This window comes from Botrytis byssoidea (genome assembly GCF_014898295.1).
Source record: "Botrytis byssoidea strain MUCL 94 chromosome Unknown BBYS_030, whole genome shotgun sequence".
In the NCBI taxonomy this organism is placed as follows: domain Eukaryota; kingdom Fungi; phylum Ascomycota; class Leotiomycetes; order Helotiales; family Sclerotiniaceae; genus Botrytis; species Botrytis byssoidea.
This window is the reverse complement of record NW_024065871.1, coordinates 239,700-266,355: the sequence shown is the minus strand read 5'-3', so window position 1 is coordinate 266,355 and position 26,656 is coordinate 239,700. Positions and strand designations below refer to the sequence as shown.

Here is a 26,656-nt window from a genome sequence, read left to right as displayed (position 1 = left end):
CTTCCGCTAGCAAGGATTGAACTGCATATGTAAAAGAATATGAGTGGTGGAAGAACTAAGGCTCGGGACAATGTTAAGGGTATACATGCATGTGTGACGTCGGTAGTTAAAATCTGGGGTAGTTTTTCTGTCCCTGGAAGAGAAGAATCTATCCATCTATATTTGTATCTTTGCCCAATTTTACCAATTGATATGCTACACAATTCACTATGCGCGTTTCAATTATCTTTTCCTCCTGCATATCTTTTCTCTGGATTGTTGAGGTTAGCGCTCTAATACAGAGACAAGAAATCGTCCAAACCTACAATGTTTACCGTAACGCTAGTTCCGCAACTACACCTCTGCAAGTTGGCAACGGTAATTTCGCATTTGGTGTCGATGTGACGGGACTCCAGACCTTCCATCCTTTTGCAACCATGACAACATGGGGCTGGCATAATTTCAGTTTGCCAACAACTCCAAATCAAACATCTGTGGAAGGTGAGGCCTGACTGTTGATTAAATATGTTGGAATACGAGTTGTTAACAAATTGAAGACTTTACCGGTTTGGGCTGGTGGTCCCATGGACGGCTTGTGAACTATGACCAGCCCAACCCAGCTGAGGCGGATATATCAAATTGGCTAATCCAGAATCCTCAACGCTTGAATCTGGGTAATATTGGGTTTTGGTTCGCGAACGCGAACGTTACGGAAGGTAACTTGGAGCAGAAAAGTCAGGTTCTTGATTTATGGAACGGCGTAATCACTTCAACGTTTCTGTACAATGGCCGTCAAGTCCGGGTTGAGGTATCAGCTGCGTCAGACGCTGATATTGTCATAATCAATGTGGAGTCTGAACTGCTGAGTGCCGGCGCATTAGGTTTGTTTTTCGACTTTCCATATTCAGATGTGAACAAATTCGATGCGCCAATTGTCGGCGTGTGGAATGCCAGCAGTAAACACTCTACATCTCTTGATGCAGCGGATAACGAGGCCGTTATACAACATACTCTAGACGATACTAGCTACTGTTTTACCGCGAGATGGGAGGGGAAAGGTCAGGTATCGGGCCCCAAGGAGGCTACGCATCGATACTTTCTCACAACTCCAGGCTCCAGCAATTTGAAAATGACAGCGACGTTCTCGGATGATGCAAGCTGTGGTAAAGCTGGAAACATGAGTGCACCATCTGTGGCTGATCTTACTGATAGCTCTAAGACGTGGTGGCAGACTTATTGGGAATCGGGAGCATTCATTGACTTGAGTTCTGTTGACTCTGCGAATGCAACTGAGCTCCAGCGTCGAACTATTCTATCTCAATACCTGTTAGCAGTCAATTCGGCTTCAGACTTCCCACCTCAAGGTATGTCACTTAGATTAGCAACGAGATGAGATTTTCTTCGAAGATTTGCTGATTGTCTCAGAATCTGGTCTTGTAAATAATGGGTGGTATGGAAAATTTCACGTTCGTATTCCCAAACCATTTTGTTTTTATTTTTCTATGATGAGCCTAGTTTGGCTCGGAACAATAGCTAAGAATTATGCATGTAGCTTGAGATGGTCTTCTGGCATCTTTTGCATTTTTCCAGATGGAATCATTTCGACCTTGTTTGGCGAAGCATGCCAGGAATGTATGAGAAGTTCCTTGAATCTTCGCTCGACAGGGCCAGACTTCAAGGATATGAGGGCGCTCGATGGGGGAAAATGACCGACCCAACCGGCCGTAGCGCGCCTGGAGGCATCAACTCTCTTTTGATCTGGCAGCAACCGCATCCGATGTACTTTGCTGAGATCGAACACCGATCGTTCCCGAATGACACGACACTTGAAAGATGGGATGAGGTATTGACAGCTACAGCAGATTTTATGGCGTCTTTTGCGTGGTATAATGCCACTACTGGAGTCTATGATTTGGGTCCACCAATGTATCCTGTCTCTGAGAATACGAGTCCAAATGCGACAATCAACCCAACCTTTGAGCTGGCGTACTGGAGATTTGGTCTTGATGTAGCTGTGAGCTGGAAAGAGCGTCAGGGGAAGTCTATCCCTGAGAATTGGAAGAACGTGCGGGAAAATCTTGCTCCCCTGCCCATCGTCAACGATACATACCCCGTGTATGAGGGTATTCCTAATATGTGGACAGACAACGAAACAACATCGGATGTGAGTGATCTTACATTTACATTACCTACACACCCAAAACTCCAGATTGCTAATCCTGATCCCAATGACAGCATCCAGCAATGGCGGGTATATATGGATGGCTCCCACCCCCTAGCTCCCCGCCCCTCAACATGACCATTGTTAGTAACACTGCCTCCAAAATCCACTCTCTTTGGGATTTAGAAGATTCATATGGTTGGGACTTTGCTCTACTGGCCATGAACTCTCTCCGTCTAGGCGACACAGACCAAGCAATAGAGTACCTGTTACATCCAATCTTTCAGTTCGACGACGCTGGATATCCCGTAGGAGGATCACGCGTGCCAACTCCGTACTTCCCGAATGCGGGGGGATTAATGCTTGCTTTGGCTATGATGGCAGGGGGGTGGGATGGTGAGCCTGGAATGCATTTCCCCGAGGGTTGGGATGTCAAAGTGGAGGGATTTGTGCCGGGTTTGTAGGAAAGTGAGTGAAGGTGGATTTGAATGTTAAGAACATTTTGGGCATAGTGTGGAGTATGGTGGGTAGTATAACACGTCACGTGGGTTTTCGATAATCAGCCCTGGAGGTTTACTATTATGCAGATTATGCAGTACCTAGCTTGAAATTCTGTCTATCAAGCCACCACCACGAGCCACACATTTAATTACCTAGGTAGCCCTGGAGGCCCCGGGTATGATTAATCATCAACTTCCAGAAATTTCCAGATAAAGTTTCCATGATTACAAATTTCCCTCTCACATAAATTAATTAACATTGGTACATTAATAATTCCATCGAATCATGCTTGGTGATGCTTCGTAATTGCCACGAAGCATGGTGAGTCACTGCATCATGTGTTGCTTTTCTTCGCAGTATATGTAGTAATTGTGTTTGTTCTCTCTATTTTCATCTTCTTTCTCTTCATCTTCTCGTACAATCTGATGTTCAAAGCGACGTTGCCCAGAATGACCAAATTTGATATTGCGATTGTTTCCGACACCGCCTGCCCGTGGTGTTACGTTGGAAAGCAAAAGCTCGAGCAAGGAATCACGGCATACAAACAGCGACATCCTGATTCCAATGATACATTCAGTATCACATGGCATCCATTTTACCTTGCTCCAGAAGCGCCTAAAACAGGTTAGTCGTTCCTCTTTTTCTTAATACACATTTTCTGTCAATTAGATATTCTGAGATTAATTATCATGAATAGGTGTGGACAAACGAGCATGGTACCTTGCTCGCTTTGGAGAAGAGAGGACGACAGCAGCTTTCAGCCGACTTGCCCAGATTGGAAAAGATGTTGGTATCGATTTTAGTTTTGAAGGAAAGACGGGAGCGACGAGAACTAGTCATCGCCTGATTCAATTGGGAAAGACAAAGTCGCTCGCCATGCAAACGAAAGTAGTGGAATCATTGTTCAAGTCGTATTTCGAAGAAGAAGGCGATATCACTAGTCATGAAGTGTTACGTAATGCCGCAGTACGAGCTGGTTTGGACGAGAAGGAAGTCAATGAATGGTTGGAGAGTGATAAGGGGGGGGAAGAGGTTGATAGGGAGATTGAAGAGGCGAGGAGGAATTCGATTAGCGGGGTACCGAATTTCACTATTCAGGGGAAATATGAGATTGGGGGCGCCCAGGACTCTGCAGTATTCTTGAGGTTGTTTGAGAAGATCAAGGAGATGGAGGAATCGTCGAAAGCTTAGACAAAATGTAGGTTAGCTGGGAACACAAATAAAAAGGTTTAGGAAAATTTAGTTGATCATACCCATGGCAATCTTATTATTTATTACTAGACACACCTGGGCCAAAAACACTGAACGATGCTGAAACTCGTAAATTTTCAGCAGAACTGTGAATCAGCCACAACTATCCACATAAATATCAGCCACAGCCGGGCCATGGATATGGATGCAGGTGGATCTGTATTTCGCTGCATATTATGTCGCACAAGAATACCTCGAATACGGATCTATTTCAAGCAAGATGAAGTCAGATCCAGGATTCAACATGACACTACTCCCCATATCTAATTGTACCGCGATTCTATAGTGCAGTCAGTAACGGTCCAGTACGCCAATTCTTTCAAAACGGAAATGATATCCACAACATTGTGAGGTGAAGTGGAAAATCATTTCCTGCTCTCTGTTGCGGGGTTATCGAAATAGGGGTTTGTGTTCATTTCTATACGTTCATACGGTCTGGCCATTCGATCGACCCATTGACCACTAGTTTCATGAGTATCAATGTGTCCCGAGTTCTGGATGAAGCTCCGCTCGAGCGCATTCGTGTAAGTAGTCAACCAATAAAGCTCAGGTAGCTTATTAACAACCTCCGGCTGTTGAATCTTGGTACTTACTTAACCTCCGTGAATCGATAGTACTTAGGCTCGCATTCGTATTCAAAGCTCGGGTGAGGAATCATCCGCATCCGGAAACTGACTTCTACATCTCCAAAGTAAAGTTCAGACCACAGTAGTATCAACAAGACTTTCATATAAATACCTCAAAGATTTGAAAATTAACAAGACGATATTCAACAAACTAGACTCAAACAATCAGCAACATCTTCGAGCAAAATCATATGCATTACAACTAATCAACATGGTTGACGGGCAAGGATCTAACAAGGTAGCCATCGTGACGGGATGCGCAAGTGGGATGGGGCTCGAGACAACGCGGTTGCTTTTGAGCCATCAGTATAAGGTATTAGGTGTCGATGTGAACGAGATGAATCATACTCTGTTGGATAAGCAGGACCAGGAGATGGTGAGTGGTACAGACAGAAGCTCTTGAGCGCTATAATCTTTCTCAGGGGCGTGGAACGTTTGGGAGAAAGAATATCAAATACTGACATATGGGTCTGAGTAGTTTCAATTTCATAGAGGGGATCTGAGTAAAGATGGAGAGTGCGATGAGCTTGTGAGAATCTGTGTTGCTCGATTTGGGTAGGTACTTTCCTCTTTTTCTCGTGGGCTTGAGCTATCAACCACACACATACATTCAACCCGCCTTCAAATACACTAAAAAACCCTCTAGTGATACCATCGACGTTCTGGCTAATATAGCTGGTGTGATGGACTCGATGGCCTCAGCTGACAAGGTCACGGATGGTGATTGGGATCGCGTCATTGCAATCAATCTCACGGCTCCTACGAAACTAATCAGGGCTGTTCTACCTTTCATGAGAGCTAAGAAGAATGGTGTGATTATAAATCTCTGTAGTAAAGCGTCATTAAGTGGTGCTGCGGCAGGAGTTGCTTACACAGCTTCTAAGCATGGATTGGTTCGTAGTATTCCGATTAGGAAGCATAAATCTTGGGAGCTAATGATGCTATAGTTGGGTGTGACCAAGAATACTGCATTCAGATTCAGAGATGAGGGTATAAGATGCAATGCTATTTGTCCTGGGGGTCAGAACCACCTTCCAAAGATGAACTTCTTTGGTAACCCTCACTAACGCATATTACAGGTGTCATGACCAACATGGCCAGCTCGATGAACGCAAAAACCCTTGATCAAGAAGCGGCCGCTGTATGGGGGTAAGAACTTTCCGGGCCGTTCATTCCTTTTTTTTTTTTTTTTTGACAACATTCTAGACCAGTTCTCGCTTTGCACATGAAGCCTGGCGAGATGCCCAATGTTGCCGTTTCAGCAATTGCTGAAGCAATCTTGTTCCTCGCAAGCGATGGAGCGAAGTCTATTAACGGTGTTGCACTTCCAATTGACAATGCCTGGAGTACGATCTGATCAATTTGTAATTTTGGAATCTTTGGAGTTTGTCTGAATAAAGAGTTAGGGGATATGGTATGGGACAACCAATGTACAACAAAATCATTGCTTGCCACTGAATGAAGTAAGTTGGTTTTATGCCCTCACTGTGGCTTACTCTCATCGAATTTTTGGTCAAGACTCGACGGAAAACTATGCTGCAAGATTTTAGGGGGCATTTCTGTTTCTTTGATCATTAGTATATACGTATACCCTGCCTGTCAAGAATGCAGGAAATACATTTATATATAGTTTGTTTTCTTAACGATCAGTTCTTTGCTACCTCTTCTTCACTTCTTGGCTGTCAGGTAAAACACTATTTCTCCACGTGTAATTCTAATATCAGATCTCTGGAATTTCAAGGAAAATCAAAAGTAAATTTATTATAAGATCACTCAATCAATAAGTACATGCAAAGACATAGTGATTAGCTATGGGACATGGAAGACCACGAATATTGACTCTCCTACTAAAAAGGTTGGAATTACTTGCCTTGTCAAATTCACTTTTTTATGGACTTTTAACAGACCCACTCGTCTCGCGAGCGCTCTCAGAATCCAACCAGTCACCACCTCACCGTCGTCGCTTAACCTGCGGCGGTTATCACCACCGCGTCAAAAGAGTAACCTCACACTCTGCCATCAACACAAAAGGCTGGCAAAAGAAAGAATTAAATGTACTGTACCGAGTATGAAAAGGGCAAAAGAAATAACACACTTACATTGATGATGAGCACGAATTAGGGTTAGTGGGGTATAGCAACAGCTTTGTAGCAAGTTATGGGTATAGCAAAGATTGTATAGCGAAGTCGGCCACTTGACCGTTGAACCAAACCACCACTTGGTGATTTGGTTCGAGGTTAATGAGATTGTTTGGGGCTATATTGGAGAGCAGCTAAAGTGAATATGGAGAGATTGGGCTGATGGGGTGATGGACTCTCGTCGCATATATTTCCTTCACTTTCGGGCCCGTATTGATCCGTCTTTTGAAAAGCGGTAAGGAAACATCCCGTATGGCATCCTCAAGACCCTTTTGCTGGATCTAGTAACCTCTTCTTAACATTAGTTAATACGTATTGCCTGAAGAAACGCGTGCATCAAACCTCTCCTGGTAGCATACCTACTTTGCATGACTTGAGCCATTTTATCTTTTTTGCACGCCAAATTTCTCCTCTCTCTATATCCACAAATACCGTATACAAATGCCTTGCATTCAAATTGCCCAAATGGCTGGAGATAGAGATGAAGTACCGCGTCTCCTTCGAGATCGCCACATAAAAGCTGTTAGAGATAAATTTCATCGGCCACCAACAGGTACGTCCTTTTTCCACATTTCTTAGTTCTGCACCATTCATTATCATTTGAGAAATTAAGAACTAACAAAGCCAAATTAGTCAATGAACTCCGGGCCATCGATGCACTTCCACTTGAGCCTCGAAAGAACCTAAACGACACCTCTTCAAACGGTCAAAGAATCTACGAACTGTTGAGAGCATTTGAGAAGACTGGCTATGTTGAAGGACTTGAAGAAGCTGGGAGACTTCTATGGGCGCAGGTATTTGCAGAACCAGATTTCAGCCAGGAGCCTAGAAGGGAACCATTTTCTGCCGTCAGGAATATTGCAGCACGTGGGATCAATGAAGTTAAATACAGGGCCGATCAACATCCTACAAGAACACCGAAAGAAAAACCCTTACAATGGACGTCTGCAGAGAAACTGATTTCCATTAATGCTACTTCAAATGCTTTTGCTGGATCTCCTCAGAAGCCTTGGATGATAAGAGGTGTTTCGATATCACCGACTCCTCGACGTGCTAGTATTTCATCGGGTGATAATGGAAATAACAACGAGCCTGCTAATAATCACTTCCAATCTCGCGATGCACAGCTGGTCTCATTAAGATTTGCAGAATCTGGTCAGCAAACTCAAAATCGCATATCTACATTTACCACCCCAGTTCCAGGAGGTCCGCCGAACACCTATGGCGGCGGTACTTATATGCCATGGCCACTGCATCAAAAAGCTCAAGAGTATCAATATGTAAGCCCATATTCAATCCAAACCTCTACAACATCTGTGCCGTATGTCCCGGAAAGAGGAGAACAAGCACGGGATATAATGTCCCGTGCCAATGTCCCTTCAAATATTGATGGTGAATCAAGAGTCCCAGTACAGCGACCAATTTCCCGATCTCATTACACTTCAAACTTGAAGAGTGAATTGACCGACTGTAACATATTAGTGGGAAATCTTCTTCATACCCACACGTCTCCTATGTCATTTCCCTCCGCAACCTTGGAAACAAATCGATTCGATCAAACTACATTTTCAAACTCGACTCCTCAAAACTCCCACTGGGGACACCGAACTTCCATGATGCCATCTCTTGAGAATTATTATGATCCCTCTTCTTGTCCTTTCACAAACAGAAACTCTTTACGGCCATCTAATGACTTATTAGAGTATCAGAATAGACAGATTACAGGCTCAACTGGCAATACATACGATCCTACAAGTCCCCCCTTTCATCCGGCCATATCAGTTGAAGGACAACAACTCTTTCTCCTACGCAAAAAAGAAAAGGAAACATACCTTGCTCGCATAACCTCGAACATCCACCAATCGCTATCAGCCCTACCTGATACTCAAGGAGATCAACCAACTGGCTCGAGCTCGACAACATTTGCTGCAAATACCTCAACGAGCACGTCGACAACTGACTATAGAACTCAACATGCTTCCCCAAGCGCTTCTATGCAGCAAAGTCCTTCGTCTGATACTTCCGCTGTACCACCGGGCCAATCGAGTAACAATCCTTTTGTCATTCGTGACAATATGGGATTTATACGTACGTTTCAACCTGAATCTAGTTCTTAATGGATATAACCATCCTCAGCATTAAGTTCACAAGAAATTACAGATCAAGGAATGAATTTCGCCCCAAAAAATCTTCTGCCATTGAGCTCCAGAAGAATCATCAGATCTATCTCTAGCTCCACCATTACGCCAATTCTGCCTTCACCCAAAACCATCAAAGGCAGAACTACCTTTCCAAATAAAGCCAATCATCACTCTGGAATGTCGATTCCTGAAAATCCACTTCCCGGTACAATCTCAAGCATTAGAACCCAAAATACCCTCTCGGTTCACAATGCCAAGAAGAATAGCACGAAAAAAGCATTCATTCCTGCAGCTCCAGTTTCCGCTCAAGTAGATGGAGCATCAGATTCTGCATCAAGTATTACGATCTGACCAATGACTCTAGACTATCCACTAAAAAATTTAATTTAGATACCGGCGTTCAAGCACATTGCATTACAAATTTATCACCACAGCAAGAATCATCCTGCTCGAGCGCCTCCTCAAACTTCACCATCAAGTTCATCCACTTCGACACCATGAAAGATTACGACAACGACGACAATGCGTGCACAGAACAACCCGCCTCCAACCCCCCGACCTCTATCACCCATTCCGCTCAACCTCTTCAAAATCTCTTTCATCCCACCCCAACCCGTCCTTCATCCCCACCACTTCACCTCCGCCCCCACACACCAGATTATCTCGTCTTCCCACCCACCGCCGCCTCATCCTCCAAGCAAATCTGGCCACGACCTCCGCCCGAAATCGAAGGCTACCGTCAATACACCTTCGTCCGCGACCGCATCTCTCTTAACATGAAAGCCAAGCGTCGCACGGAAATCGATCTCGATACAGGAGATTATCGACACAGCATGGATAGTCAGGAGACGAGTCGCGGATATAAAATGGATGGGACGCGTATCCGCACTAGTTCGCGATATTTTCATAAGAAGAGGGTTGCGAAGAAATCAAAGGAGAAGATGGAGGAAGAGAGGGTGGATGAGATTGCGAGGAAGGTGGAGAGTGTAGAAAAGGGGGTCGAGGAGATGAGAAGAGAAGAGGGAGATGTGTTCTTGGAGTTGTTAGGTGGTGGGTTCTTGCCTTTGTGAAAGGGTTTGGGTTTTTGGTTTTCGTTGGGTTATGGGTAATTGGGAATTTGGGGTGTTGGGCTTCCATGGAACTCGTCGACTCATGTTCGATATATGTGTTTCATGTATGCACTCTAGAATTTCCTTTATGTAGAGGAATCTTCTTGGTCACATTAGATACCCAGTAGTGATAATCATTAAATTGATCAACGAACAAATGAATGAGAGCAAAATGTGAAACATACTGGCCAGTGTTCTTTATAATACCATCCCTCCATGTCAGTGTTAAACCTTTGTTTCCATATTTGAAATCAGGTTTTTTTTACTTCTAAAATTCAGGAGAATTATCTAGAAAAGTATGTAGGAGAATAGTCAGGACTTGCGTTTTGATTGCTACGTTGGTATTGTTGTACTACTCAATATCACAGATTCGACTTGATATGCAACCTGAGTAGTCACTCACACACATTGAAGATTTGAAATACTAATTGCGGGATACTATAAGAGATATAGTCTATAGAGAGAAACGAGGTATATACGAAGAAATCTTCAACTTTTTCACAAACCGATACCATCAATCCAAACCATCTATTCCGACACCAACCCCATGAGCAGATAACAAGATGAACAGACCCAAACAGCTTTCTCCAGAACCCTCCTGACTCACACTTCTCTACTTTTGAACATAATGCTGCATCTCAACATCTGCTTTCTTTTCCGGTATGAATGCCACCACCAACCTTCCGATAATCGTCTTCTTCGCAATCCTCAACACCGCATTTCCCGCTCCTGCTTTTCGATTCTGTTGTTGTGTCTGGCTCTGTTGATTTTGTCGACCAAGCGGCTCATCACTATCCGAACTCCCTGGAAGCCGTTGCAGATCTGCATCTGCAACCACGTCTTTGGATTTAACTTTCAACGTGACGCCAATTGCCAAATAGACAACCACGATCACCAATTCCTCAAGTAGATCCATACATAACAAGACTGTGACGCTTCCATTGAGAGCATTGAAGTTTGTAGAGTGTGACACGAAAGTTGAGAGAACAGAATACAAGAGTCGAACAAAGAGAAATGGCAACGCAAAAGTAATCCCAAGCAAAATCCTCTTCTCTCCATTTTCCGCCTGTGAGATTGAGAAACTGGTGAAGATTGTGGTGGCTATAATAGCCACAAACGAGACAATAAATAAGATGTTAGAAACCTTGCTCTCCGTTCCCGGAACCCATTTCCCAGTTGAAGTGTAGGTGTCACTTGCGTTAAGTCCACCTACAATACCAAGTATCAACCCGACCAATGTGAGTATCTCGATGAGTTTCAGCATGCGAGGTTGGACGAGTGTATGGGTATTTTGATTGATGCTGTCTAAAACGCGACTTAAGAGTCCCAGGGTAGCGAGTAGCAAAGGCGATAAGCCGATGGTTTGCAGGATAAGTGCGCCAGTGTAGAGAGATACCGAGGGAGATGATATGGCGGCGAGAGACATGCAGGGACCGATGATTCTAGCGAGACAGAAAATTATGAGGAAGTACCATCCTGCACTGCGGCCAAATCCATGACGGAAAGCGAGGAAGACAGAGAGGAAGAAGGAAGGGATATAGACGATTAGTTCACCAATTTCAACGCCGTTGCGATAGGTGATGGTCATGATTTGTCTTTGGGTCGACGAAGTGCTAGAATAAGAGAGGAAGTATATGACTTTTAGCTAGAGCTTGTGTAGTAGAGAGCAGAAAACAAATAACTCTGTTGTAATTTTTTTTCAAAGTGAACTTCTAAAAGCTCGAACTGCAAGGAATGAACAAAAAATCATATTAACAAGAAGCCCCAAACAATATATATACATCCTCGACATTTTCTAACTGATCTGGGCTATCCCAGACTTTGATACTCATCATACCACCCGAAAAATTAAAATCCTACCACCAACTTAACGATTCCCTCATTGAGAAATGTGCAACTTAGAGACCCTATGGTAAGGCTGAAAACTAACCCTAATTAGGCATGCATGTAGTTGAAAAGGTGGCTGATGTGAGAGTAAGCTCAGCCTCCGATGATTAAGCTTTCGGCTAACGACCACACCGACGGGTTTGCAGATCAATTTCGTGCTATGTCAGATTGGGAATGCACTGAGTTTGTCGTCAGTGGCTATGTACGTGGGGGGAAAAAGGGGAAAAAGTCGAGTTTGATAATTGATTCTCTATGCAAGCAGGAGGATGATCTTTGAATGGTTGAAGAATGAATGACCGGGATGAGATAGAAGCGAGAGTAGATAGAGGGTGTAGAACTAGACAACTACGTCTTTAAAGAAGTGTACATAATTATTGCCTATATGACCAATATATATACCTATTTTTACGGTCGAGGCCACCTAAGAGGACTTTTCATGGTCCGTATATTGTAATTGGGCAGAAAGAGGTCTAGACAATACTTACCAGCGATTAAAGTTTACTGTCTTGCATACTATTCACTGACGTAGTTTTGGCTTAGAATGTATATATGAATTCCTACCGTAAATCAAAAAAAAAAAAAAAATAGCCCGGAAGGTTTCCTATTGATACGATTTCAGATCGGTAGACCTTTTTTTCTCTGTAAAATGGACCATGAGCCGGACTGAGATGTCAAGCCTGTTGCCACCGGCCATATAATTGGCCCACGAATATTTCTATCATTACACAAGTCGCGAGAAGAGACGTAGTGACCAATTCCTATGTTCATTTGCATAATGTTGAGAGGATGAAATTTGTTTGTGTCTCATAATTACTCTGCAGAGTGAGTTTATAAACACACATTCCAATCTTTGATATGCGATCATCATGGCCATCCAGAAAGGTTCAATCTCAAGCTTTACCAATAAACCATACGAATCGATATATCGATAAACGCATGGCTCTCTGTATATGGGAGTTATTGCCCGAAGAATTTGATTGTGGATCTTTGGATGTAGATACTAGTTTTCTATCTCAACTAAATCTGCAGTAGGGATAATTTTGAGACTGAAACAGAATTCGCTCATCTTAGTGCTATCCAAAAGAAGCCTTGTAAGCCTAGAAGAATATCTTGAGATTTGCAGATACGCCTGGCGTTGTTGCTGTATGAAAAGATAAACCTTTCCTTCTTGTCACCAAGAGGTTATTTCGCTGTCTATGCCAGTTTCAATGAAGCGACTCCAGGAAAAAGGAAGCCGTGGTCGCACTGCGATGTAGCACTGAGAATCTGTGGTAGAAAAAAAAATTGTAGGAGGGAAGATATCAGGTTATCAAGCCCATTGACGCAAAAAAAACCTGTAATCACAGAACAAGGGCGGGGAATATACCATAGCAGATTGGTGAATCATCTTAGCAAGCAGATAGTTGGTTATTGAAATTGCGAGCCTTTTCAAGGGATTATTCTTGAGAGATGGTGATATGTGCAGAATATAGAATTTTTGGGAAAGAAAAAGAGAAACCAAACGACTCAGAGAGCTGTAGTGGCTTCGAAAGAAGTGACTAGTGATTTGAGAGACAAAATGACATGGCACGTAATGTCTGGAGACACCCCCGCCAAAATCGAAGTAGGATATAAAGCACCTTTTGGAGTCTACACAGCTATAGATGATGAGTCTTGCATGAATTCGTCGTCTTGTGGAGAATTGAAACGGTTTTTGAGCTGCTCCATTTCGGTATGAATCATTCCATATCATATTGCCTTGGGGTATATCTTTGCCCATGTCGATACCCGGCCTTAACGGATATAGGAACATTGAAGCCATTCAAGTAAGCACTATCACCAGTCAAAATCAGATAAAGCGATTCTTTGGGTCCTCTTTCATGTGATGAATAGGCAAACATCATAGTCGCTAGTTGAATGAACTCCGAGGTGCATCTCTCCATGTACGGTATTCGGAGCTCTTGCCAATGGTATCGCGAAAGGTATTGTACTATTGCACTCAGTGACCACTGCATTAATTCCATATTGGCACTTACCGTATTGGGTGGATCCAACATAAGATATACCTCAGTGAGCTTCGTGTGACATCGTCGTAGAAAGGATGGTGAAAAAAAAAGATGTTAGTTTTTGACATGTATGCTAATTGTGGTGTTAGTAAGTCGGGACTTTTTAAGCCCGAAATTTCAAGACAGCAATCCTATTGTTGAAAAGGCAACAGTCGAAAACCAGATCAATGAATCATCGGGACGGGCAATTACTCGGAGATAATCAAGATCTTACAACCGCGATTTTCATCGAGCTTCAATATTTTTCGGCACCGTCAAATGATACCCAAACCTTTAAGCCTCTGTCCCCATAGCCTCGCTAGCTACAGACGACAGAAGCGAGCTTACTGTACCGGTGTCTGAGCTTCAAGAGTGGACCAGGTCCGTAATCCTGGGAGGTGCCACGCGGTCCATGCAGAAGTATTACTCAAACCAAATTAGGAATGCAATGCGAAGGCCTCTCATATTTCGCAATTTCTGCAACGAGAATATTCCTTTTTGGGAGCGCAAATCTTGCCTTCTCAGTGATTCTGCCCTGAATGCCAGAACATGCGGACCTTTTGACAAGCGTCAACATTGTTCAATAGGAACAGAAGCCTGTTCAAAACCGTTGAAGTAGCGTGCCTGAGCTGATTTGAGTGATTCAAGCTGCGGCGCAGTTAGCTGTATCTGCGTTATCGTCATCCAAAGCTTCAAAATTGTTCTGGCGCTGGAAGCGTTTCCTTGGGGCTGATGTACTTGCAATTTCACTCCAAGCAACAATGTCGGAATATCCAGTACGAATGACCGTGGTAAGAATTGTACAAAAAGCTTCCTATTCTCCCACCTATTGACGGAATTATGTCAGTCTTCAATCGTGTTTGTGGAAGGAATTTCTTAATCGTCGCTCATCATGGTTTATTGTAGAAAGCCTTCAAAAGGGTGTGCAAATTGTAGAGAGAGAAAGATTCGTGTACGTGGAAGCCCCCGACCTTTAATACGTTCTGCAACGGCTGGTAATGCCCAGGCTACCAATGCAAAGAGGCTCAACACCACTGAGAATGCACACCCTATTTGGGTTGCAATCTCGCTCAAACGAGGAAAGGAGTTAATCATATGTCTCGTATAGTGTGGGCAGGAACAACCAACCTGCATGAATTGTGCGAAAGCGAGTAAAACGTGTCCAGGTTATCGGAATATGCTAGATTTGGCTTTCCGAAATGAAAGTTCCGCTGTTATTGAGAAAGCCAAAGCCAAGGAGAAGGCTAAAAAACTTAAAGCTAGCGAAAAAGAGCAGCGATCATCCAGACCATCTAGTGCCACTAGAACAAAAAAAACAAGTAGAGCCTCCTCATCGAGTGACCAGAGACTTTCAAGTCGAAGTATTGCGGTATCCTCATCGAACTATGAAGATGACGACAAATTTGAGTTGAACGAAATCTTAACGGCTCCACGGCCAAGGGCCGCATTGGCACCATCAATTGTTGAGCAGGGTACCTCATACTTCATCACCAACTTTGTGGCTGGAGTATCCGGATCATCACACGGACATTTCAATTATCTGAAGGACCTCTGCCGCAATGGTGGTCTGGACGAAGCTTTATCTACAAGCATGACGGCTGTCGGTCTTGCTGGTCTTGCTAACAGAACCAAATCACCTCAGTTACTCGGTGAAGCTCGTCATGAATATATGATTGCGCTAAGGCGTGTCAATGGTGCACTTAGATCTCTCACAGATGCTGTCAAAGATAGTACTTTACTATCTATCATGGTATTAGCCGTATTCGAAACAATAACATGTACCAATCGATTGTCTTTAAAAGCATGGACCGAACACATCAATGGAGCCTCGACGCTTATCAAGCTTCGAGGCCCCTCACAGTTCAAAACACGAGTGGGGGTTGGTCTGTTCATGCAGATAACAGCTCATATTCTCATAAGCGCGCTACAGCGAGAAATCCCGATGCCACAAGAGATTATGGCGCTACGAGCCGCAGTTCATAAGCAGCTTGACCTCCGGGATCCTACTTTCAGAATGCTGGCTATCCTAGACAAACTTACGCACTTTAGATCCGATCTTCGAACCGGCAAATTGAGCGATAGTGAACAAATCTTTGCCGCCGCTCTTGCTCTGGACGAAGAATTACAACAAATACTTGCTAATGTACCACCCGACTGGGAAGTCGAGACTGTGCAAGCTGGGGAGAATGAAGCTCCAGAGATCGTGTTCAAGGGTTCTTACGACATATATTACGACCATTGGATAGCGCAAATATGGAACTCGATGCGAAATTCTCGAATCATGCTCAATGAGGTGATTAGACAACACATTCTTGAAGGTTTTGATGCCATACCCCCACGCTTTACATCTATGAGCTACATGGCTCAATATCAGTTGAGCACAGATACACTAATGCACATGCGCGATGGAATTTTACGCTCAGTACCCCAATGTCTGGGCTAGATAAGTCGCAAACCGTCAACTTGGACTTCATCTCCCGGTCACTCTACACCTCCATCCCGCACCCCATTACCTCTCAATAACCTCCCACCTTCAACTCCTAATACAATTAGCAATATCCTCTCCACTCTTTACCAAGATGCCTTCGTCCCTGATACTCCCTCTATTCCAGCTGAGACTGGCCTCATACCCCCGCCTTTCTCTTTTCCTGCAGCGGGCGCCTATTTCCTCGTCTGGCCACTCTATATCGCAGCCGTATCTCGCGTTACTTCACCCGAGGACCGCACCTTCGCCTGTACCGCACTCCGCCGTCTAATCAGCGATACGGGTGTTACGCAAGGAGCAGCCCTGGCGCATTTCATTGAAACGAGTCCACGCATGCACAATTCTGTAAAGGATAATGGGAAAGAATTTGAGAATCGAGTGAAAAATAGTACAGTAGGGCTTGGCAGGAGTATTATTGATGGGGATAAGATGTCGAAGGGTATGATTAAGAGAGCGGGACCTTTGCCAGTCTATACTTATACAAGGGGAATCAATGAGATTGAGGTCTGAAGAGGTGAAGTTAATTGTATTGGCAGTTGAGATGAAGACGCCGCGACTATTCCTGTCAAAACAAGGGCAGTGAGAATGAAGAAACGTATTTGCAGGAGCGGCATCTATCAACAACAATCAACCATTTATTAAGTAATTTGGAGATTGGTACATGTAAATATAGTCCATAGTATAAATTCTATAGATGAATGCTTTGTTAGAATAATACATCAGTACAAATGCTATGACGAATCCCCCGAGCTTACAATTGTAAATGCAATTTCCTTCTTCCTCAATGATACCCAACGCCGACCCATTATGATACATGGTAAAAAATCTCGCTTAATCCGAGTCCGAATCTTTGTGTGCATCTTTTGTCCCCTTTCCACCCACAAGTTTCTTTCCTGCCTCCGAATCGTCATCATCATCATCTGACCAGCGGTCACCGTCTTCTCCGACTGCAAAAATTGTTTCTCCATCAAGACTTTCTCTTGGAATCTCCTTTGCGGTGTTAGCTCCTGGAGGAGGATCATATCTTGCTCCCTCTTGGCCGGGTTGTGTTCGGTCACCTCTGCGAGCTGCAGAGTTCTCAATATCATCTTCATCATCATCTTCAGCGCCAAAATCGGCGATCTCAAATCCCTCATCGTCTTGCGCTAACTCGTCACTCATAGCGAACCTTCTATTGTTTGCACTTGGCCTCCATACCCAGGCAACAAATGCGACATCCATCAAATAGACAATATTAAGCCAGCCGTCAAGAATAAACCATCTGGATTTCCAGTGGAAAGGAACAAAGTCAGGATCTGAAGCCGAGGCGAAAGTAAACGAATTGAAAAAAAAGAAGCCGAATATGACGATAATCGAGAGCAGAATACACCACCATAGCTTGCGATACATGCCTGCTTTCGTCGTTTGTTTGCGGTCATTCAAATCCTTCATGGTCAAGTTGAGCGAATTGAGAGTCCAGACGTAAAATGCTGTAAGGGTTCCGGCAAGGGGGAGAATAACAAACAGTACTAGTGGACCTAGTCATAAGTTAGCATGTGAGTCTTTTGTTAATAAGAGAAGGTCTTACCAGCGTGCTCGGGAGTAATTGTCAAGCTCGCAATTGAATAAATCAAGCCAAAGACGAAATGGGCTCCAGCGAGATAGCGAACATAAACCATAGTCTTGCCTAAACTAGGCTTGACGACACCATAACCCATGCAGACAATAAGTAGCAAGAAGAACGAAAATGAATTACGACCCGCATTAAGTACAGCAACGATGATCATCATTGCTTTTGAGCCAATATTGCTGCCAGATCGATTGAGATAATCTACATAGGTTAGCGTTGTCCGGAAAGAACTGCAAAATCGATTTACCATAGAAGCCCCAAGTCATCAGCATTTCGACTATTAAAAAGACGATGATTGCTGTGATGTAGTTCTGTACGGGCACTATTGAAATATTAGTATGTATATGAAGGACTCGACAGAGGATACTGACGAATATCTTCTCGATGTTGCACATAGAGAAATGCCCAAAGACTGTTAATCATTAATTAGCTTCGGCAAAAATGAATAGGGGAACAGCTTGACCTACATTCCTATAACAGCGTACACAATTGTGATAATGCCGTAAAATGGCAGTTTTGGTATTTGTGCTGCTGGAAGCTCTCCATAGGCATTCCGGAATTCTACAATCGCAGTATATTTAACATTTGAAGGAGAATAGCCCGTTGTACCAACACAGTAGTAGCCAGTCTTCTTGATAGGATAATTTATTGGTGGGCCGGTGCTGTTGAGATGAACGGCTCCAGTGTAGATTTGACTGATCGACTTTTCTGTTGCGTTTGGCGCAAGGAGGAATTGACCAGTCTGATTGCTATTACAGAAACCATTGCTGATATTCTCTGGATCGCAAATGAATTCTTTCTAAAACCAGGTATCAGCGGATGATGGAAGTGAAAGTTGAATCAGTTGAATCGTACCTGTATACTGTCAATGGTTGGCAACACACCAACCAGGTCATAATCCCTCCATTCGAAGATGACCATGCTTGCAATTGGATCGGGGTCCTCTGAGTCTTGTATAGTTGGGAGCCATTTCACTAATATGTGTGGTTCAGCCGGGCCTCCCCAAGTCTTCCGATCATACATTCCGGCGCATACTTGTCGATTGTCATTAGATTCGTCCTGCTATCACCGTCAAAACAAGCACCTCATCTCCATCTCTGCCGACGTACCATTCTGACCTCCAACGCACCAACTGTCAGGGCCGAAATCCCCAATGCGAGGAACCCATGAAGCCAACCTCGCATGTTTGCTGTAGCCTCGCGGGCTCGAATTGAAGGTTATGTTACTTTAGTATCTAGGAAATAAGACTTCGAGATTTGAGAAGGTAAATGATGTTGTCGTTCTCCTTGACATTTAAGTGCACATCCAGACCAGCTTTTCGAACATTCACAAAATAATATGAAAAGTTTGTCGTTGAATGAAGTTTTGACTTGCTAGACTTGTTAGACTTGTTTGATTTCTGGCAACACCAAACCCCCAGGCAGGGATCCCTCTTAGCTGACAGAGCCAGAGCTTCACTGCGGGTTAGGGAAACGTAAGGCACAGATCAAGCTAACTTTATGTGGTTAGATTTATGCTCGGGCGATTGACATTTTGCTCCAGCCTCGCCTCATTAAAAGTCTTGAATCTGCACAAAATAATTAAGAGCATTGAAACATTTGTTGTACCTGAAACATCCAATTATTTGACTTATTTGAATAAAATGGCGATGGCGACGGCAAATCCTGAGGCTGTGCATCCTTCTGCGGAACAACCAAATGTGCTCTGCAAGAGATGTATGGAGTCTAATGCCACACTTCAAATTCGATCAGAATCAGTTTGCCAGTTCGTCATGCATCTCAGCATCCTTCTATGGTTTTTACTAATAAATTGTTCTCTACCAGAAAATGCTTCTCACAGTATGTTAAAACAAAGGCAGTAAAGCGCATGGAAACGTATAAAGGCAAACGATCTTCGAAAGTTCCACAAAAATTATTATTACCACTTTCCTTCGGACCTTCGTCGTCATGCCTGCTCCATATATTAGATGGCCACCTTCAAACCCAACAAGAGCGGATGAACAGAGTTTCGTATGAACTATTCGTTGTACATATCGATCTTTACCTGGATGATGCGGACAGAGAAGCCTCTGCTGTTTTATTGCAAAAATACAAGGACCAGTACCCCAGACATTCTTATTCAAGTTATGGACTTCAGGAAGCATTACAACTGGAAGGTATTGACTGGGCATCTTTGGGAATATCAGACGCTCCTACTCAGGGTGCCGAAGCCTCAAGTTTGGATCTGCAGAATATTGTCTCTACAATGTCATCTGCAACTTCCAGGGCCGATATTGTATCTACGCTTTTGAATAGACTCCTAGTGGATGTCGCCAAAAGAAATGATTGCGAGAGCATTTTGTTCGGTGATACTACTACACGACTAGCAGAAAAGACGCTCACTGAAACAGCCAAGGGGCGTGGATTCTCTCTGCCATGGCAAGTCTCTGATGGACCATCACCATACGGAATGGGCTTTAATTATCCCTTACGAGATATCCTTAAAAAAGAAATCATGACATTTTCCTCTTCAACGACACCTCTCCCGGAGCTAGTCGTGTACCAGGAGCCACCCTCTCATATATCTGCATCCTCTAAATCGACAACGATTGACGATTTAATGGCACAATATTTTGAATCTGTCGAAGAGAATTTCCCTAGTATAGTTGCCAATGTTGTTAGGACATCGAGCAAATTGAAACCTTCTACTGACCACGTATCGAAAGGCTGTGGAATTTGCGGACTCCCTGTCGCAGAGGGTACTGATGGTATTTACGGTTGGGGCGGGGATCAAAATCCAGATTCAAGGCCAGCAAGGGAAAACATCAGTTCAAGCACTGTTCTATGCTATGGATGCTCAAGATCTATCAACGGATGAAAATGCTTAACAATATTCTATCATCTTTTTATACCCCCAATGCCCCGTATATAAACACCAATTATTGTTCCTGGTTGCCCGTGAGGGACATGCACTATACAAGCTGAACGAGGTTATACAACTCGGCGCGGCCGGACCTGCCAACCAATCTGAAGTCTGAATTAACTAGTCTATACCTGCTCTTTTATCGACGCAGGAAGGATTCGGTTTTCGAATTTCCGCATAAGCTTGTTGGTTTGCTCCGCCAAACTGAGGGTCAAAATGGTATGAGGTAAAATTCTCGCAAGATGTGGCAAGAAACCCTTGTAGATAGCGAAGATACCTTCAGTCTTGACGGTCTTCGCTAGGCAATCAAAAATACCCGAGTACAGATTTCCGGTTTGATTGTACATGCGCGACATGATAGTATCTGAGAGAATTAGCATAAAGAACATTTTCAAAATCAAAAACTGCTTACCTGGTGGGTGCATAACACAACAAACCACAAAACCACTAGCTGTGCTACTTGCAAGGTGCAATGCTGGTCCCTCCTCCATTCCCAAGTGTTTCACAAGTCTTCTCTTTGCAAAGAAATATGTTGGTAGCTGAACAGAACTTCCAAAACCTGTCCGGACCATGGCGGCTCCTACTCCTCTGTAAAGTCCATTTACTCCCTCTGTTGTATGAATCTTTCTCATTCCATCCATAGCGTTTTTGTAACCATGTTGTGTGCCTACTGGTGCTTGTGGTGAGAAACTTTGTAATCTTGTCTTGACCAGGAAGAATGGACTTCCTGCCGCAGCGCCCAAAACTCCTGACGTTGCGCCCGAAAAGATATTTATTCCCAAACTTTGTGTTTTTGAATCATCAAATATTGCACCAGTAAGAGTCTCCCGTATCGGTTCGTAAAATCCCAACCGACATCCATTTAAGATCATCTGGTAAATGTATGCAGCGCCAATTCCTCGATATATGCCCCCAATACCCTCATTCCGTACAATAGTTGTGACACCGTGGATAGGCCCTTTGTATAGTCTTGGTTGGAGTCCTTTCTCTTGGAGCTCGCCTTGCAATTGCATGCTGTGGTTGCATCATTAGTAATTTTGTGGTGGGGTGTGCTCCAACAGACAATGGTGTTCTTACCGGATCTTCACTGTTTCGAAAGGGTGAGTTGCAGTTACAGCTCCGCATGCTGCAATGCCGCCGGCGACAAAGGCCCTATGTTTTTTGCGTCAGAATACAAAATGGCACGAAATAATCTTGGAAACACACACCCTAATGTCGTAGACATAATCAATGGTCCCCGCTCCTACTATTTTCACAGAACGAGCTCGCTATCGCTTCGCCAATTCCAACACGTCAAGAAGCCAGACAAGTCTATTTCGAGATATTTGCAGAACTTAAAAAGAGGAAGCAAAATGTTAAAGGAGTGGAGAATTGATACGAGTGTTTGGAATAGGAGCTGACTGTGTTGTTATACAAAATAATGTGTATAAACTAATAATTTTTATTGAATTGAAGCAGACTGGCCGAGGGTCGGAGCTGTAGCTTGCTGTAGATCCTTGTCCACTACAAATTAAAGTTGCTCCTCGGAGCAGCACGGAGATGGTGGGGCGGACCCGATAAGAGGTACCGTCCGGATCACGTGGTGATATCAAATTGAATTATGGTCAAGTCTTTCTCTGCTTAACTATTGGTATTTTGATATTTTGACAAAATAAAGATTAAGGAATCAAGACCAGGGGTTATTATTAGTCTCCGTCACTCTGTGGTCCTAGACTTTTCCAATCTTTCTTTAAAGGTTTACACAGTATCTCAAAACGTGTAAAACATAACAACAAAAAAACATGTCATCAACACCTATGGCGATAGACTCTCCATTAGGAGCAAATGGTACTTCCATGTCGAAAGCAAACGGAGTCTCATCAGTCCCACAAACTGGCAAACTTACGGAGATGATCTCCTTATACAATCCAGTCAAGGTAAGCTTAGTTGCTACAGAGGATGAGCAATTACTAATGAATCAAGCTTTTCAAACATCCTCCGACACCTGCAGACAAAGGGCAAACTCCCCCAAGTTACAACTTTATTCAGTCTATCAATTTCAATGACAATGGCAGTCAGCTTATCACGTCAGAAACTGATAACACCATGCAAATATATGATGTCCTTGAGGGAAGACATTCAAAAATGAATATTAGTGCCAAGTATGGTTGTAACCATGCAATGTTTGGCCATGCCGAGCATTGTATAATCCATTCTAGTACCAAAAAAGACCGTAAGTCACAACCTATTTTTATGCTCTAATGCTGAGTAGAACATAGACAAAATACGTTATCTCTCGGCTCATGATAATTCTTACATTCGTTACTTTGAAGGGCATGAGCAAAACGTCACATGTCTATCCCTTCATCCCGGCCAGGACAATTTTATTTCATGCTCTGAAGACAACACTCTTAGAATTTGGGACGCAGCTTCCAACAATCCTTCTGGTATTCTGAATCTTACCGGTGTTCATCTCGTTGCATGGGATCCTTCCGGAAACGTCTTTGCAGCTGCTTCCCCACTAGCTCAATCCATTTTACTTTACGACTTCCGCAATTTTGACAAGGAACCGTTTGCTACTTTTGACATATTACCATACTGTCAAGAGTTTTCCCATCAAGCAATTGGAAGAGGATGGAATAAGTTGGCGTTTTCAAATGATGGGAAGCACTTATTACTCGGCACGACTGGCAATGGCCATTTCTTATTAGATGCATTTGATGGGCATCTCAAAGCATTCTTGAGGAGGGACAGAGGTGGCGCTAGAAGACTAGGAGCAGGCGATCACAACCCAGACAATTTGGATCCTTCATCAAGTGAATACCTCCACACCACTGCCGGAGATTGCTGTTTTACTCCTGATGGAAGATTTGTAATCAGTGGATCTCGCGGGAAGAACGTCTTGGTATGGGATACACTTGCGGCTACAACAAACCGGGTCCTTAGTCCTTTGCATGAATTGGATTATCCAGGCGAAACGGCTATTGTTGCTTTTAACCCCAAGTATAACCATTTTGCTACAGCAGATCAGGAAGTTCTGTTTTGGGTTCCGAACACGGATATGCTCTGATTGTTTCTTGTGGAATACGTTTTATTTGTGGTTAGCAAAACAAGATCTATGTTGTGTTTCAGATTGGTAATACCCATGTGATGTATGGATAGGCGTTGATGGGAAGGAGTCTAGGGCATATTCAATAAAAAGTTGTTGTAGACGGCACGCTCAGCATGTGCTTGAGCCGCTTTTCCACTCTCGCTATTCCTTAAATTTTGTTTGTTTGTCGTTCATTGGTAGCATTGGGGATCTGAAGCTATTGTTGTTACCTATTTGAAAGTCTGTGGTCTTCAGGCGAGTAATCCCCGCTTGTTACCCGCATCTAATTAATAAGGGAGATGTCTGGCCAGCAGATTACTTTCTATTACTCGTCTCCTGGCCGTTCTTATCAAACTGCTTCAATGTTTTCTTTCTTCCCTTGCGGTTTCGATGGGGATAATCACACATTCGACTGGCCTATTCACACCCCAAACCCGAAATCCCTTCACTTTGTCGGACAAGTCAGCCCAATCGCTCTCTGTTTCTCGGGTATTCAAATCTGCCAATATATTGATGTCCGTAGTCCTCATGGCTTTTCCCTCTATTCTGCTTGATTTTCTCCAGCTCCGTTCAGGCAATAATCATTAACGAGTGTGGCATCCTTCTTCAAAAGAACTTCAGTTGGCGCAGAACATTTGCCGCGTGTGAGTTGCGGTTGTGCATAAACTAAGCAAATAGATACACATCTGCACTTTCGATGGCTTGGCTATTATGGAAAGCACGGATTCTGGGAGGTTAGGTGCAAAAGTCTACTTGAGATCGTGTGGTACTCCAAAGTGGTTACATGAGATGACTAATTCTGGGATCCAGAACAGCATGGCTAGGAGTCTAGTTGACTTACCTGCGCTGGTTAAATTCCTGCTCAATCTCAAAATTGATCCTCGATAGCTAGCTCTGTTGGAGAAGTAAAGATATTTATGATGTCTCATAATGAAGAAGTGTCATAGATTGTGTTTGGAGAGTAAAACTCTTGTGGTAGATGCCGGTATCACTTTGATATGATACTTCTCATGTATAAGAGTTGTTGTGATTACTGAAAATCAGACTCCACGGAGCAGGACGGGTCGTATATAGCTGTAAGGGATACAATGACCAAGATATTAGCCGATTCTTATATAGAAATTCTGAGGCTGTCGGATTCGCTCGTTTACTTTTCCTCTCTTCCGACCATCACACAAGTGTTGTGGAAGCCCATATTCATATAAGCCGAGAGACTATCTTTAGATTCAGCGTGATAGTACCAAAGTTTTTAATGACAAAAACATCTATAGTGCCAACATAGATCCTTCTTACTAGTCCAGAATTCGTTGGTGAATCGAGCTCTTGCCGCAATTTCAATGCTTATTACGCAAAATGAAATTGACAGCTTGTTCAGTTTCTGCAAGACAATCAGTCCGTCAGTCATGATCAAGCTCATGAGTACTACTGCATATCTTTTGAGCGCCTTGTTCTATGGTGCCAAGGCCTCAGAAGCAGAACAGTGAAGAGATTCCCGAAAGAAGCATAGCTAACTGTGATACATAAATACAAACAGAGCGATTCAAGTAGTGAAGCCATTCAACGCAGTGGTGAGCCAAATGAACACCCAATGAAATGGAAAAATAAAAGGGCAAGTAAGGAGGTATGTGGCGGAATTTACGAATAAGAATGTGGGTGAGGAGGAGAGATGTGAGTATTACGCAGTTCACAAGTTAATATTCGATAGGGATGGCTGAACTAGGTGGGCATTAGGTGGGTGGGACCCTACATATCATCGATTTCAGCTGTACTAAACTTGAGAGGGCGCTCGAGGGACTCTGTGCTTATATCGTCTCGCTGCATATATAACTTATAGACAAAAATGTCTGTTTTTGCAGCATAATAATTGGCTTTCGCTATCTTCTTGCCCTTTCCAAGATCGGAACCACATCGCTGAACACATCTGTTCAATTATACCAACGAAAATAAGCACACTGCTTTATAACCCTCGCAAAAACCAGCATCAAATTGACTTTTTCTCCATAACCATATTCCAATTTTGAATCACCAGAGTTTCCACTCCTCAAGCCATGATTGCCAACCATTCCGAGTCCCGGCCTTCTTCCTCGTATCCGCAACCCCGAAATCCACCAATCTATCGGTCCTCAACATAAATCCCGGAAACCTCGCCAACCAAACCTCCAACATGGCTCTCCTCTCGGGATCTTCAACATTGAAGACATATTCCTGCACCGCCATTCTCTTTTCCTTCGGCATCCCCTTCTCCAACTCCTCCTGAAGCATAATGATGTCCAATGCTTTCTCGTCAGGCATATCGCGATACTGTTGAATTACTTGATCCCAGTGGTGTTCCATATGCTTCAACTTTGACTCGGAGGGGCGACTGCTGAGATAAAGAGGAGGAAGTTTTCCGATTTGGCTTTGTCGGAACCAGACATGAGCGCAAGAGAAGTGATTCGACATTTTGGTCGCTCGAAGTTGTTAGTTTGATTGGATTGAGGAGAATTACAATTTGGAAAGGATCTCGAAAGCAGTTGTGATATCGAGTTTCGGGCGTCAGAAGAGGAAAAATGAAGAAAGCTTTATGGATATGGAATTCTTCGACATTATTCACTGTATATTTGGATCAAGTGATGGCATGTGGGTCTGCAGAAGTGCTTCCAGTAACTTTTTATCGAAACCGCTTCCGTTCTCGGAAGGAATCGATATTGTTGGGAATGTATTGATATTGAGCGCTATCGTTGATAAGAGGAGCCTTTGCGATGTTATACTTGTTCTAGATACGATTTATATCG

At 43.5% G+C, this 26,656-nt stretch overlaps 11 protein-coding genes across 11 annotated transcripts; 7 read left to right on the top strand and 4 right to left on the bottom strand.

Annotated features, from left to right (window-relative positions):
- Positions 1-209: 209 nt before the first annotated feature.
- Positions 210-2,604, top strand: EAE97_010781 (uncharacterized protein; the record flags this gene model as incomplete). Its single annotated transcript, XM_038881296.1, has 5 exons — positions 210-480; positions 537-1,343; positions 1,405-1,445; positions 1,532-2,143; positions 2,215-2,604. The coding sequence occupies 5 exons, from the start codon at positions 210-212 to the stop codon at positions 2,602-2,604; spliced, it is 2,121 nt and encodes a 706-aa protein (XP_038727914.1).
- Positions 2,605-3,090: 486 nt separating this feature from the next.
- Positions 3,091-3,832, top strand: EAE97_010780 (uncharacterized protein; the record flags this gene model as incomplete). Its single annotated transcript, XM_038881295.1, has 2 exons — positions 3,091-3,265; positions 3,339-3,832. The coding sequence occupies 2 exons, from the start codon at positions 3,091-3,093 to the stop codon at positions 3,830-3,832; spliced, it is 669 nt and encodes a 222-aa protein (XP_038727913.1).
- A 91-nt stretch (positions 3,833-3,923) lies between these two features.
- Positions 3,924-6,266, top strand: EAE97_010779 (uncharacterized protein). Its single transcript, XM_038881294.1, has 6 exons — positions 3,924-4,894; positions 4,997-5,073; positions 5,165-5,411; positions 5,466-5,538; positions 5,598-5,667; positions 5,725-6,266. The coding sequence occupies exons 1-6, from the start codon at positions 4,730-4,732 to the stop codon at positions 5,873-5,875; spliced, it is 783 nt and encodes a 260-aa protein (XP_038727912.1). The 5' UTR covers positions 3,924-4,729; the 3' UTR covers positions 5,876-6,266.
- Positions 6,267-7,121: 855 nt separating this feature from the next.
- On the top strand, positions 7,122-9,867 carry EAE97_010778 (uncharacterized protein; the record flags this gene model as incomplete). Its single annotated transcript, XM_038881293.1, has 4 exons — positions 7,122-7,209; positions 7,290-8,744; positions 8,817-9,134; positions 9,188-9,867. The coding sequence occupies 4 exons, from the start codon at positions 7,122-7,124 to the stop codon at positions 9,865-9,867; spliced, it is 2,541 nt and encodes an 846-aa protein (XP_038727911.1).
- Positions 9,868-10,519: 652 nt separating this feature from the next.
- EAE97_010777 (uncharacterized protein) lies at positions 10,520-11,494 on the bottom strand (the record flags this gene model as incomplete). The annotated part of the gene is made up of 1 exon (XM_038881292.1): positions 10,520-11,494. The coding sequence occupies one exon, from the start codon at positions 11,492-11,494 to the stop codon at positions 10,520-10,522; it is 975 nt and encodes a 324-aa protein (XP_038727910.1).
- A 3,500-nt stretch (positions 11,495-14,994) lies between these two features.
- On the top strand, positions 14,995-16,812 carry EAE97_010776 (uncharacterized protein; the record flags this gene model as incomplete). The annotated part of the gene is made up of 2 exons (XM_038881291.1): positions 14,995-16,110; positions 16,261-16,812. 2 exons carry the CDS (start codon positions 14,995-14,997, stop codon positions 16,810-16,812), a joined length of 1,668 nt encoding a protein of 555 aa, XP_038727909.1.
- A 179-nt stretch (positions 16,813-16,991) lies between these two features.
- EAE97_010775 (uncharacterized protein) lies at positions 16,992-19,352 on the bottom strand. Its single transcript, XM_038881290.1, has 7 exons — positions 19,021-19,352; positions 18,767-18,973; positions 18,379-18,710; positions 18,283-18,323; positions 18,159-18,233; positions 17,870-18,112; positions 16,992-17,819 (listed from the first exon to the last, which is right to left on the bottom strand). Exons 1-7 carry the CDS (start codon positions 19,093-19,095, stop codon positions 17,134-17,136), a joined length of 1,659 nt encoding a protein of 552 aa, XP_038727908.1. The 5' UTR covers positions 19,096-19,352; the 3' UTR covers positions 16,992-17,133.
- A 201-nt stretch (positions 19,353-19,553) lies between these two features.
- EAE97_010774 (uncharacterized protein) lies at positions 19,554-20,767 on the top strand (the record flags this gene model as incomplete). The annotated part of the gene is made up of 2 exons (XM_038881289.1): positions 19,554-19,675; positions 19,735-20,767. 2 exons carry the CDS (start codon positions 19,554-19,556, stop codon positions 20,765-20,767), a joined length of 1,155 nt encoding a protein of 384 aa, XP_038727907.1.
- Positions 20,768-20,841: 74 nt separating this feature from the next.
- EAE97_010773 (uncharacterized protein) lies at positions 20,842-22,348 on the bottom strand. Its single transcript, XM_038881288.1, has 4 exons — positions 22,021-22,348; positions 21,890-21,964; positions 21,225-21,826; positions 20,842-21,176 (listed from the first exon to the last, which is right to left on the bottom strand). The coding sequence occupies exons 1-4, from the start codon at positions 22,035-22,037 to the stop codon at positions 20,938-20,940; spliced, it is 933 nt and encodes a 310-aa protein (XP_038727906.1). The 5' UTR covers positions 22,038-22,348; the 3' UTR covers positions 20,842-20,937.
- A 245-nt stretch (positions 22,349-22,593) lies between these two features.
- EAE97_010772 (uncharacterized protein) lies at positions 22,594-23,861 on the top strand (the record flags this gene model as incomplete). Its single annotated transcript, XM_038881287.1, has 3 exons — positions 22,594-22,728; positions 22,775-23,024; positions 23,071-23,861. The coding sequence occupies 3 exons, from the start codon at positions 22,594-22,596 to the stop codon at positions 23,859-23,861; spliced, it is 1,176 nt and encodes a 391-aa protein (XP_038727905.1).
- A 2,043-nt stretch (positions 23,862-25,904) lies between these two features.
- On the bottom strand, positions 25,905-26,324 carry EAE97_010771 (uncharacterized protein; the record flags this gene model as incomplete). The annotated part of the gene is made up of 1 exon (XM_038881286.1): positions 25,905-26,324. One exon carries the CDS (start codon positions 26,322-26,324, stop codon positions 25,905-25,907), a length of 420 nt encoding a protein of 139 aa, XP_038727904.1.
- Between the last annotated feature and the right edge of the window lie 332 nt (positions 26,325-26,656).

What these genes read in the sequence shown, in the direction of transcription:
- EAE97_010773 (XM_038881288.1), bottom strand. An exon ending in TTCGAAACAGTGAAGATCCG is followed by an intron (nt 21,827 to 21,889) that starts GTAAGAACACCA and finishes ATGCAACCACAG; the next exon opens with CATGCAATTGCAAGGCGAGC. An exon ending in TTGTGTTATGCACCCACCAG is followed by an intron (nt 21,177 to 21,224) that starts GTAAGCAGTTTT and finishes TAATTCTCTCAG; the next exon opens with ATACTATCATGTCGCGCATG.
- EAE97_010775 (XM_038881290.1), bottom strand. Translation starts at nt 19,095, where the DNA reads ATGCGAGGTTGGCTTCATGGGTTCCTCGCATTGGGGATTTCGGCCCTG. An exon ending in GTGTACGCTGTTATAGGAAT is followed by an intron (nt 18,324 to 18,378) that starts GTAGGTCAAGCT and finishes AATGATTAACAG; the next exon opens with TCTTTGGGCATTTCTCTATG. An exon ending in GATGACTTGGGGCTTCTATG is followed by an intron (nt 18,113 to 18,158) that starts GTAAATCGATTT and finishes TAACCTATGTAG; the next exon opens with ATTATCTCAATCGATCTGGC.
- EAE97_010779 (XM_038881294.1), top strand. Translation starts at nt 4,730, where the DNA reads ATGGTTGACGGGCAAGGATCTAACAAGGTAGCCATCGTGACGGGATGC. An exon ending in ATAAGCAGGACCAGGAGATG is followed by an intron (nt 4,895 to 4,996) that starts GTGAGTGGTACA and finishes GGGTCTGAGTAG; the next exon opens with TTTCAATTTCATAGAGGGGA. An exon ending in CAATGCTATTTGTCCTGGGG is followed by an intron (nt 5,539 to 5,597) that starts GTCAGAACCACC and finishes CGCATATTACAG; the next exon opens with GTGTCATGACCAACATGGCC.